This window comes from Falco peregrinus, chromosome 1 (assembly GCF_023634155.1).
Source record: "Falco peregrinus isolate bFalPer1 chromosome 1, bFalPer1.pri, whole genome shotgun sequence".
Classification (NCBI taxonomy): domain Eukaryota; kingdom Metazoa; phylum Chordata; class Aves; order Falconiformes; family Falconidae; genus Falco; species Falco peregrinus.
The window spans coordinates 81,885,561-81,896,760 of NC_073721.1; the positions used below are offsets into that span (position 1 = coordinate 81,885,561).

Genomic DNA, 11,200 nt, shown 5'->3' on the forward strand with positions numbered 1-11,200 from the left:
TCCTTCCTGTAACAATAGTAACTCTGCCTTTAGCCTGGCCTCATTTTTCTAGTCAAGTCTGGTCCATCTCAGTTTTTAACTGGGCCCATCACAGGGCTCTCTAAGTGCCTGGAGAACACATTAAAGTGAGGATATTTTTAATAGTGAAGGGTATTTAACCCCTGTCCCAGCTTACCAAAAGGTGATGGAGAGTCTCTACCTAAAGGCAGTACCTTTCTAAATCATACATACTTCAAGTACAATTTAATAGGTTTGCAGGATGGATCAGAAGGAAAGGAGGTCTATGGGCTGTTATAAAGGTGATTTGATGTTCTCTTTTCTGGAAAGACACCGAGTTTGAGTTTCCCCTCTCTCTTCTGTTATGCTATACCAGGGCAGGTGCCTGGAGTTACTCTGAACTGTATTAAACAATATTCCTCACTGACAGTGTTTTGGCAGCCAGGAGGAAAGTTATCAATATATATGACATGAATATTGCAGGCCATGGGAGCTGACCCTTCAGGAAACCCTACTTGAAAGCAAAGGCTAGTACCCAATGCATTATTTATCCTCTCATGTGGTGATTACCTTTTGTCTCCCTAAATCACCTCAGCAGTTTCACTTGAAGAGGTTTCTTGAACTTCTTTACTTCCTGACCTAAAAAAAATATGCATTTTTTGTAATGGACACAAATAGCTACTGTGCTTCCCTCCAGAATGGACTGTATTTCAGGGTGAGCAGGGAGCACTGGCCTGCCACAACTCTACAAATGTGGATGCTGTAAGTTTCAGTGAGCCACTCACCACCGTGCAGCTTTGCCAGTTCAGATCAGCGTAGGATCTCACCCTAAGCCATGAAAAGCAAGGCCAGCATGCCTGATGTTGCTTATACGGAAAATCCTCCCAGCTGAATCATCAGCTGTTTGGAGAGGCTGGGTTGTATTTGTATAACGGATGCTGCTGATCTATCATTTCAATATATTTATTCCATGACCATTCTGCAGAGCCTGCTTGTTGGAGACCCTGAGAAAACCAGTCTGAGCATAGCACAATTTTCTTTCCATCTTTGCAGTTAACCATTAATAGTGACGAGAACCGATCCCCTGGCTGACTGAGCATCATCAGGCACCTGACAAGTCTTATGAACACTTTCAAGAGCCAGGCACAAGAGCTCAAGCACTTACTCATTTATTGCTTTGATATTAAAAGCAGGCAGTCACCGATACTTAAAAACAGAGTCCCAGAGTGCAGGGAAGATAGGATATGTTCTGTGTACCGAAATTGCCTAGCTTCTTGTTCTACATGGTGCTTCAGATTACAAAACAAAAACCTGGTAGAGTCCCATCTGTCTGGGAGCTTTTCTGCAAATTCAACTATGGAATCAAAGAAACAGAAAATCTTCCAGATTTCTCTATTCCAGGCTGAGACAAGTTTGTAAAAACTTCTAGAAATTGCCAACACACCTGCAGGACAAGGTCTCTAATGTTCACCTCCCTGCTATGAAATGCAGAGCACCTTAACTTCATCAGCCCTTCCCCCATCACAACCAGCTATAAATCCTGCCCTTCGGTTGTGGAATATCTCATCATGTGGGATGCATTTTTTTAGGTTGAAAAATACAAATCCACTTTGACAGAGCTCTAGTCAGGCTGTGTTGCTAGTCATGGGCTGCGTTGCTGATATATTTGCAAAACACTGCTAGCGTGGAAATAACTTATAGTGACACTAAGCACATATTTTTGCACACTAATTTTTTGCCAGTATAGTTTAGTCCAAAATTCCCACCCTTCCCCAAGAGAAACAAGCTGTATTGGCAGTAGCATTGTTTTGATGGTAACCCTGCATCTGTACTAGATGGCTTTGCAGGCACAACTCTTCTCCCCTAGCCAGCTAGCCTAACTTTCTTGCAAAGGGAAGAATTGAAACACACAGGCCACATGGACAAGTGGCTCCGTGCAGAAGCTACCCTTTCCCCAGGAGGACACAGGTTCAGGCAATGCAAAAGGGCAGCATAAGGTGCTCTCGCTGCCAAATAAACCAGCACTGGGGAGACTGCATCAGGAGGAACCTGTCACCAGCAGAAAAGAAGTACTGTAAATCAGCCAGTATAGGTTACTGTGATGTGGAGAGCTGATACTGCCCTCCTGAGACCCACATTTTCGCGGATCCAGTGCCTCAAAACACAAAGAGAGGAAATGTGGAGGGCCAGGAACATGCAGCACTGAGGAAGCAGGGGCATCATTTTGGTACAGCCTGTTCGCAACAGCTTTCACATCCCCAGGGCAGACACCCACTCCATAGGTACAGGCACATTGCACCATGCACAGTGCTGCATTCCTGACAGCAGTGTCAAGCGGTCTCTTTAAAAATGGCCATCACTAGTTTGGGAACTCATTGGCAGCAGCTCACTGCCAGGAGCCAAAGCTACTAAATACGAGTGCAAACAAGCTGCTCAGGGACAGTTGAGGAAATGCTGGATAGAAACAGGGGTGTTTGGTAACTGATGGATAAAGAAGAAAGAGTGCAGAGAGCTGGAGGAGTGCTCAAGGTGGGAACAAGCTGTATAAAAAGTCTTAGGAGGATGAAATCCAGAGAAATTATGCTGGACTGCAGTAAAAAGCCCCTATTCCCACCCCACACAGAATCCTCAACCACGAATCAGAGTAAATACAGGACCTCATGTTTTGCTGCTGAGAGAGATCACCACGAATCAATAGCTCAGGCTCACCCACTGCAGTCTCCAGGGAAGGAGCTCACTCACAGCCCTGCTGAGGTTACTGTGACAGCCACCAGCCTCAGTAACTTAGTGCTGAGGTGAGTTAGATCCGGCACTGGGTATACACCAAAACAGACGACGGTCATTAAGTGTCTGCCAGTACTCAGTGAAGGGAGAGACATTTCCATGAGCCTGGGAAGAATTTGGGCAGGCTAATCTTGGTAGTCTAAAAAAGTCTGTGCTGGGAAATAACTTCCATGGCAATGCCTCTGAGAGGCAGGGATGGAGGGGTTGTACTGAAGCCTTGAGCTGTGGGAGAGTATCAGGTGGAGATGCGCAATACTACTACAAGCCAGCTCAGTACTACGCGCCTGAGCCAGAGGGTGCCTGTGCATGATGGGGGCTGCGGTCTCAAGCTGTGCCCCCTGCAGTGGGCTGCAGATGCATCCCCTCTGCCAGCTGCAGCACCGGGCAATGGCAGGAGCCTGCCTCTGGCTGCAGAGAGTATGGATGGATCGCTGGGTGAGTTGGAGCTGTTGATAGTTTGGGACTCCGGTGCGATGGAGACTCTGCAACTGCTCTGCCAGCCTTCCTTGCCCAGCAGGGATTGTTAGCAGAGGCAGAGCCCCTCAAGTCCAGCATAGGCAAGCTGTGTCCAGAAAAATAAAGCCCCCATCTGCTTCCCCGTGATCCTATTCCTACCACAGCCCATTAGAGTCTGGCCTTTGACCTGAGTATGAAAAAACTTCACTGCAGGGGAGAAATCTTGAAGTCTCTGTTCAGTCCCCCTTTCTTCTGCCTTTGATGGGAGGAATAACTGCTGCCTGTAATGACAGCTACCCCACATCACCAGGAAGCTAGGTATGGGGGGTCAGGAGGGGAATGAGGAGAACAAAATCTTCACTAGGCTAAAATCAGCGCAAAACACTAGCAGCTAGGTATTCTATGAGCCTATCTTTGCCAGGCAGCTAAAATCAAGTTCATACATGAAGCAGTGTAGGGAATCCAGAAATTATTTTGTTACCTTTTTTACTTGCTAGGATTCTGGGTGTGGACAGGGGCCAGCTGTCTCTTTCCTGGTGTAGGGCTGAGAAGCCTGGAGAGTGTTCTCCTTTATCTCCAAGCTGCTCATTGCAATGTCTGCAAAGAATTAACAAGACATCTGATTGACTCAAATCTATCACTGATCACAGTTTCAGGAATGCTTAACTTGATGTAAATTGAACAGTACATCAATTTGGCTGATGGATAACCCTCTGCCAATTGTCTGGTTTTAAAAATATCCCAGCTTGTAAGCAGGACTATTAGCCAGTGGGACAGCTCAGCAAAACTCTGGCTAGTTCTCCTTTCAAACAGTGTAGTTAGGAGGCTGAGTATTTGGGAGAGATGCTGTCTTCCCAGCTATTGATTTGTGTGTAGTTACAGTATAGCCTGTTGGTTAACTGCTTAACTTACAAGAGGCAAGCTGTAATTGAAATACATGTCATGCGCATCTTGGAGTTTATATTCACCTTAACAGGAAATGTGGGGTCCTTATCCGTGGCAATGGTACTTCTCCAGGGGGATTGCCCAGTGCAGGCACTGGCAGCTGGATGCTCACTATAAGCATAATTCATCCTGAAAGAAATGCAAATAATTCACTTAAATCAAAATGCATGTCCAACCTATGTGTGGAATAAAATCGTCTGCTTTCAGTCCTTTTCCAACAAGCCATGAGTTTTTCTTGAAGCTATTTCAAGCTGGAAAGTGGCAGAGAACAGAGGCAATTCTGTGCTGTTTCTTTGGTTAAAATATTCAGCCTACCCTTGGATAAAAGCCTCCTGCTTAGTGTAATGGTCTGGCCACTGTGAGTTGCAGCAATCACCAGCTCCAAATCACACACCTGCTGTTCACCGTGCAACTCGTGTGGCTTCAGAAGGTGAAAGTGTAAAGCATCATCTGGCAATAACACTTCAGGGTCGGAATAGCATGAGACCTGGATTAACAGGTAATGAGAGGAACAATTCTATTGCATTTGAGGGAAGCCAGGATGGTGACTATTTCTCATTATTTCAGCAAGTCTCTGTGTGTGAGGGACCCAACAGCACTAATGCTCCCAGTTACAGCAGCTGCACTTAGATGGGAGGTCTTATTGTTAGAAAAAACATCAGCAAAGGACATCAGCCACAGTTTTTGACACGCGCTGGCTGTCCCTTCTGCGCCTGGCACTCCCATGTCTTGCCGAGAGCCCCCTCCAGCCAGGGGTGAGGCCTTCATCTTCGAAGGGCTTCCTACAAGCCGGTCTCCTCCGCCTGGGCCCTGCTGGGGTGGGGGAGTGCGTGGCGAGGCCAGGCTGCCCGCCCGGTCCTGCCGCTGCCGCTGCCGGTGGCTGCAGCGTGGCGCCGTGGCCAGCGGGAGGCGCTGGTGCGACACGACCGCTCGGCGCCCCGCTGGAACGGGGGAAGCGGCCGCGCCGCTCGGTCCCGCCTGGGCTGGGGGGCAGCCGGGCCGCCCGCCGCCGTGCGACCGCAGGAGAAAGGGCGCTGCCCGCACTGCCCGCGGGGCGGGGGCACTGCCGCCCTCCAGCCCGTACTGCCTAGGAAGGCTGTGCACTCCTGGCTTAGAAGGGAATTTGAGGCAAAAGGCAGGGAATTCAGCTTCTACCTTTTTTGTTTGTTTCATTGTTTTTTTGGAAGTTAAGGTGGATTAGCAGAATTTGAATGTTTTTTAACGAAATCCTGGGCAAAAAAGATACTTCCTTTTTTCTTATATTAGAAGAAAATAAATTGCATTCCATCCAGCCTGGAAAACTGTAGTGTGGCTGGAAAACTAGGAGTTGTGGTTATCTCAAGAGAGCAGAAAGAGTTGAGGAGGTGAGAAAAGGATATATATTTTGTGTGTGTGTTCTAAGATTCTGTTTGTGGTGGTTTTGCCTCGATGATCCAACTCCAGTAACTGTTTTGGAGGATAGCCACGGCACTGATGGAAGAAAGGAAAGGTGTTTAATCTGACCCGGCTCACAAACATCCTTCCCAAGAGAGGTCTCCAGTGAAATAACAGAAAGAGCAGAGCTGAGCTTCCTTGCCTGGGGAAGGCAGGAAACTGGAAATGGGGGACACGGAGAAACAGCTGCGCTTCCAGTCTTCCAGTGTCCACCCTAACGCCTTCAGAAGCGCAAGACTCGAAGAGAAGGGCTGGCTGTCGTCCCCGGGCCGAGAACCCCGCGGGGCGGGACCGTGCCCTGCCGCCGGCTCCGCCGCCTCGGCGCTTCCTCTCCCGGGGTTGCGATGCCGGGAAGAGCCGGTCCGCACCGCGCGCACCGGTGTGTGAGGAGGCGGCGGGGCCCCGCACGGCTGTGCCCGCCGCGGCCAGAGTAGGAGGTGGCGGCGGCGGCGGTGCCTACAGTCGGCGGTGGTCCCGCCCGGCAGGGAGCCTCGGCACCGGGCCGCGGGGTCGCGGTTTGGTCCCGGGCGTTACGCTCCCCGGGCGGTGAGCTCCGTGGCCCCGCCAGCGCGCCCACTCGCACGCCCGCTGCCTGTCCGCGTCGCGGGCGGTCCCTTCGCGCAGCCACCTGCCGGCTCCCGGCCCCCGGCGCCGGCGGGCTGCGGGAGCGGAGGAGATGCCCCCCACCGGCGTGGGCGCCGCCGCCGCCTCCCCCTCCCCCTCCCTCTCCCTTTCCCTTTCCCCCTCCCTCGGTGTGCGGGCCCCTTTGTGCTGCCCGCAGCGGGCAGGGGGAAGCGCCGGAGCCCGGCGCCCCACCGCAGCGCGCACGCTTCCCGCGGGCGGCCGCGCGGCCCCCGCGCCGCCCCCCGCAGCCTGCCGGACGGAGCGCCCCACCGCCAGCGGGCCCGGCGCCGCGCGGGACATCGCCGCTTTAAGCGGAGGGCCACACCGGGAGACGGGGCGGGCCGGGCGCGCCCCCCTGGCTCCCCCACGTGGTGTGGGTACCCGTGCCTGCCGGCCGCCGGCAGAGCGGGGCGCACACAGCGCGGGGCTGCCGCCGGGCTCGCCCGCTGCCGCTCCCCGGGAGGCTGGTCCGGTCCGGCCCGGCGCCATGCGCCAGCGCCGCGCCGAGCGGCCGAGCGGCGGGGCTGCACCGCCGCCGCGTCCCGCGGCAGCGGCGTGAAGCGGCGGGAGGATGAAGCGGGCGAGGCGGGCCGCGCCGGGCCCCCTGCCCGTGCTGGGGCTGCTGCTGCTGCTGGGAGCCCTGCCGGGGCTCTGGACGGTGCTGCTGCGGCGGGAGGAGGAGGCGCGGCGGGAGCGGGAGCCGGAGCCGCGCGCGGCCGCGGGCCCCCCCCCGGGGCGCTGGGGCTGGGGGCGCTCCCCGGCGCCGCGGGGCGAGCCCGGCGGCGGCGGGCAGAAAACTTTCCGGACGCTGCTGGCGGTGCCGGCGGCGAAGGGCCGGGCGGAGCGGGGCAGCGAAGGGCGGTTCGCTGCCGCCGGCTCGCCGCCGCCGGCTGCCGCCGGGTCCCCGGTGGAGCGGGGCATCTTCTGGAGCCGTGAGCTGGAGGAGCAGGTGCCGCCGGGCTTCGCGGCGGAGGAGGCGGCGGCGTGGCTGTCGGCCGCCCGCGCCGCCCGCGTGGCCTCGCTGGAGCGGGGCGGCTGCGGGCGCAGCTCCAACCGGCTGGCGCGGCTGTCGGACGGGAGCCGCGCCTGCGTCCGCTACGGCATCAACCCGGAGCAGATCCAGGGCGAGGCGCTCTCCTACCACCTGGCCGGGGTGCTGGGCATGCAGGAGCGGCTGCCGCCCATGGCCCTCGCTCTGGTGGAGGCCCGCGGGCGGCAGTGGGAGCCGGTGCGGGAGGAGCTGCGCGGCTCGCACTGGGCCGAGGGCGCCGTGGTCAGCCTGACCCGCTGGGTGGACAACCTCACGGCCGTGGTGGCCCCCGCGCCCTGGGGCGCCGAGGCGGGCGCTGGCCGGCGGCTGCAGCCGCTGTCGGCGGGGGAGCTGGGCGGCCTGCCGCCGTCACAGCTGGTGGAGCTGGTGCAGTGGAGCGACCTGATCCTTTTCGACTACCTGACGGCCAACTTCGACCGCCTGGTCAGCAACCTCTTCAGCCTGCAGTGGGACCCGCGGGTGATGCGCCGCGCCACCAGCAACCTGCTCCGCGCCCCGGACGGCGGGCTCGTCTTCATGGACAACGAGGCGGGGCTGGTGCACGGCTACCGCCTCCTCGCCATGTGGGACCCCTACAATGAGCCGCTGCTCCGCTCGGTCTGCGTCTTCCGCGAGGGCACGGCGCGTCGCGTCGCCGAGCTGCACCGCCGCCGCAGCGCTGCCGCCGAGCTGCGCCGCCGCTACCGGGCGCGGGAGCCGCTCTGGGCGCGCCTCGGCTTCCTCTCGGAGCGGCAGGCCGAGCTGCTGCAGGCCCGCGTCGACTTCGTGCACCGCCACATCGCCCACTGCCGCGCACAGGCCGCCGTGCTCTGACGGCCCCGGGGCGGGCGGAGGCTGGCGGCGTGGGCCGGCCGCCCGCACCGCCCGGCTTTGTCTCCCCTCGGCGGCAGCGCGGCTTCACCTGCCCCGGCGGCTACCGGCGGCGGGGGCGGACCCTGCCCGCCCCCCCGGTGCTCGGTGCCGCGGCCGGGGGCGCCGCTCGGGCCGGGGTGCTGCCCGGAGGGGCGGTCAGTGCGCGCCTGTCAGCGCCCCTGCGGATGCGGAGCGCGATCGGTACAACGACAGCCCGGCTCCGCTCGGGGCTCCGCTCCCAGGGCTTACAAATCCGACAGGATTCGGCAGCTCGAGCACTTTCCTTAACTCTCCTGGTGCAGTCGCCCTCCTAAGAGGACCCTTGGAAAGCTGTCGTCTTTGTCTGGATTGGGGCCGACTACCTTTTCCTTCCAAAGGAGGCAGGCGGAAACATTTTTTTACATATTCTTCCTTTTACAACGGCATCTTGAAATATGGCTATTGATATTCACAGACTAAGAACTGAGTGCACCGTAGGGGAGCCCCTAACTAGCAAAACTGCCCTATTTATGAAGCTGGTTTGTTACCGATTTTCTCTAACGAGAGTGAACCTTTCTGCTGTTTCTTAAATCTTGTCAATGAGAAGGGTATAGGAAGCCCATATTGCGTTAGATCTTAGTCTTTGTTGCGGATGCATCGAGTTAAACTTTTGATTCCTAAGCGTTTGTTTGTCATCATCACTGTCATCGTTTCGTCTGACCAGTAAAGTAACTGACTAATGGGTGACACAAGAGGATCTCCCCAGGTTTTACAAACATTGCCGTGTGCTAAGACTGACGCAATAGTTAAAGTGGAGGAAAAACTGTTTCATGCACTTTACTTTGACTTTTTAATTTTTTATAAAGAAGACCTTTTTATTTTACAAAGTCTGCCTTTTATGTACATTATATATGTTCATAAGCTTTTCTGTAACATACTAAAGAAACTGATACTTCAGTAAAGTGTGTTAATGTTTTGCCTTCTTTGTCCTGAATGTTTGTCTGAGCTTTGACAGGGAGGTGTGCACCCCCTCGATCTTCCCTGATGGGCGATGGAGGCCAGCGCTTCCCAGCTTCTCACTCCACCGAACTGAACAAAATTTTTCTCGTTCCTTCAGAGACAAGGAGGGATAGGGTTAAGCTTTCAAATGCTACCCTTCTCAGTCTCTCTCTTTCCTAGCTGTTGTGTCACCAAAAGGGCAAAAGGTCTTTGAGTAGCTAAAATAATGTGACTGTTGCATACTTCAGCTGAATAGACTTTTGTCTGTTTTTTTTAAAGCTTGAAATGAACTGCCTTGGCTAGCACTGAGATAACCGAAGCAGTTCGTATGAGCAAACTGGTATAGATGGTGTGCGTCTAGCTGCCGTTAGCCTCGTCGGGTAATGGGACTGGGAACCAGCCTCTTAACACAGGTCAAGTGTTACTGTATCAGAAACATCTTTGGAGGTGGCTCTTTCTTCCAGTGGGTCCTCTTTTCCCATTTTGTTTATCTTTGCAATGGGGGTTGAGGCAGAACTGAAGAACGGGAAAGCTTTCTGATCTTGCTAAAATAGTTGGTGGGTTTTTTTCCTACAAAAGTTTTGTTCTAGGTAGGGTGAAGCAGTAGCAGTGGGTGTACAAAATAAAATATCTGCATCTCATTTGCTTTTTTACATGTACCAGTATTCATAGAAGAGGCCATTGTATGGCTCAAAATACAGCCAGAATAAGGACAAAGGAAAAACTAATCCTCTTTAAACCCCACATACTGGTATATATCCTGTTATAATCAAACAGCAGCATAATCACTTCTACATCTGGACAGGCACCTCGATGAAGGCAGCAGAGCAACAGCATGCTCGCAAGTAGGTGCTGTCTTCAGTATGTCGAGCACTAACCTTCTCCTGTACTCCAATGTGTATTCATACCTGCAGGAGGTCTTTGTTAATAATCATTTATTTAAATCAAACTTCATATATTAACAGTTTTCTTTGGCCATTACAGTGTTTTCCTTTCTTTTTTTTTTCTTTTATAGGACAAGACAACGGTTTTACAAACGACTTAAACTTAATGGTCGATTAGTTAGCTATATTAGATACTGCAACTGTGTGTATGAGTATTTATTTTAAAATGTACCAGCAGCCTCCAAGACTAGCTTTCATTCAACTGCTTAACTGACAAGGCTCTCTATTGAACCTGTATTTATAGTTCACTGCATTTATCTTTCTGAACAATGCACAGAATCCCATGTGACATTCCTTTTCCATTTACATGATAATACACAATTTAACTGTGTAATTCTTAATTCTTTAGCCTTGCTTTGTAAGTGGAATGCAGCAGCTCTTTTGCATTCACCTAATGAAAATACATTGAAATAATAAACTGCTGGCATAAATTGTAAACCACTGTGAAGAGCAAACTGCTGTGCCACAAACACCTAAGGCTTCATTTCTGTTTAAGTACTTCTATGACTATGGCACAACTGTGGTTTTGAAGGCTAATGGGAAATAAATCTCCTTTGTAATGTCTTTGGAGCTGGAGCCTACATAATTGCACCTTTTGAGAAGAAACATGGTATTCTATTCGATGACTGGTAACCACCTCAAGTTATATATAGGTTATGTGTTCAAAAATGGCTTAGTTGTAGGTTGGTGTGAAACTAGAGATGCTGCACTAGAGAAGCGTGCCCTAGTGGGAAATGTGTTTGCTCAAAGGGGATGGAGAAAACTAGCTTGGATGGATGATGATACTTCACTCCATTGCGTTTTAGTCTGGTTCAGATCATCTGCTTCTGTACCAGAGAAAGCTCTGAATTGCCATCACAGTAAGGAAAATTTACTTTCTTCCACGTGATTTCTTTAAGGCAAACAGTGCTTTGTAAACTGGTGTTCTGGTACGCTTTTTGCATGCCATTTTAGCTGTATATGCTGTCTGATGTTTGATCGTCTTCCTGCAGCACCAAGGAGTGAAACTCTGTTTTTGTAGCATAATTTCAATGACACTCATCTAACTCTGCTTTCTTCCAGTGCAGTTTCTTTTGAGTTACAGTGAGCAGATAGGTAAGGAAGGCCATTGCTTATTGGAGAACAAGAAGGCATT

General features: G+C 53.0%; 1 protein-coding gene across 1 annotated transcript; it reads left to right on the forward strand.

Annotated features, from left to right (window-relative positions):
• The first annotated feature begins 6,608 nt into the window (after positions 1-6,608).
• Positions 6,609-8,285, forward strand: FJX1 (four-jointed box kinase 1). The gene has a single exon (XM_055793742.1). It carries the CDS (start codon positions 6,812-6,814, stop codon positions 8,102-8,104), a length of 1,293 nt encoding a protein of 430 aa, XP_055649717.1. The 5' UTR covers positions 6,609-6,811; the 3' UTR covers positions 8,105-8,285.
• The last annotated feature ends 2,915 nt before the right edge of the window (positions 8,286-11,200 follow it).

Bases quoted from the DNA above. Each gene is read 5' to 3' on its own strand.
- FJX1 (XM_055793742.1), top strand. From the start codon at position 6,812: ATGAAGCGGGCGAGGCGGGCCGCGCCGGGCCCCCTGCCCGTGCTGGGG.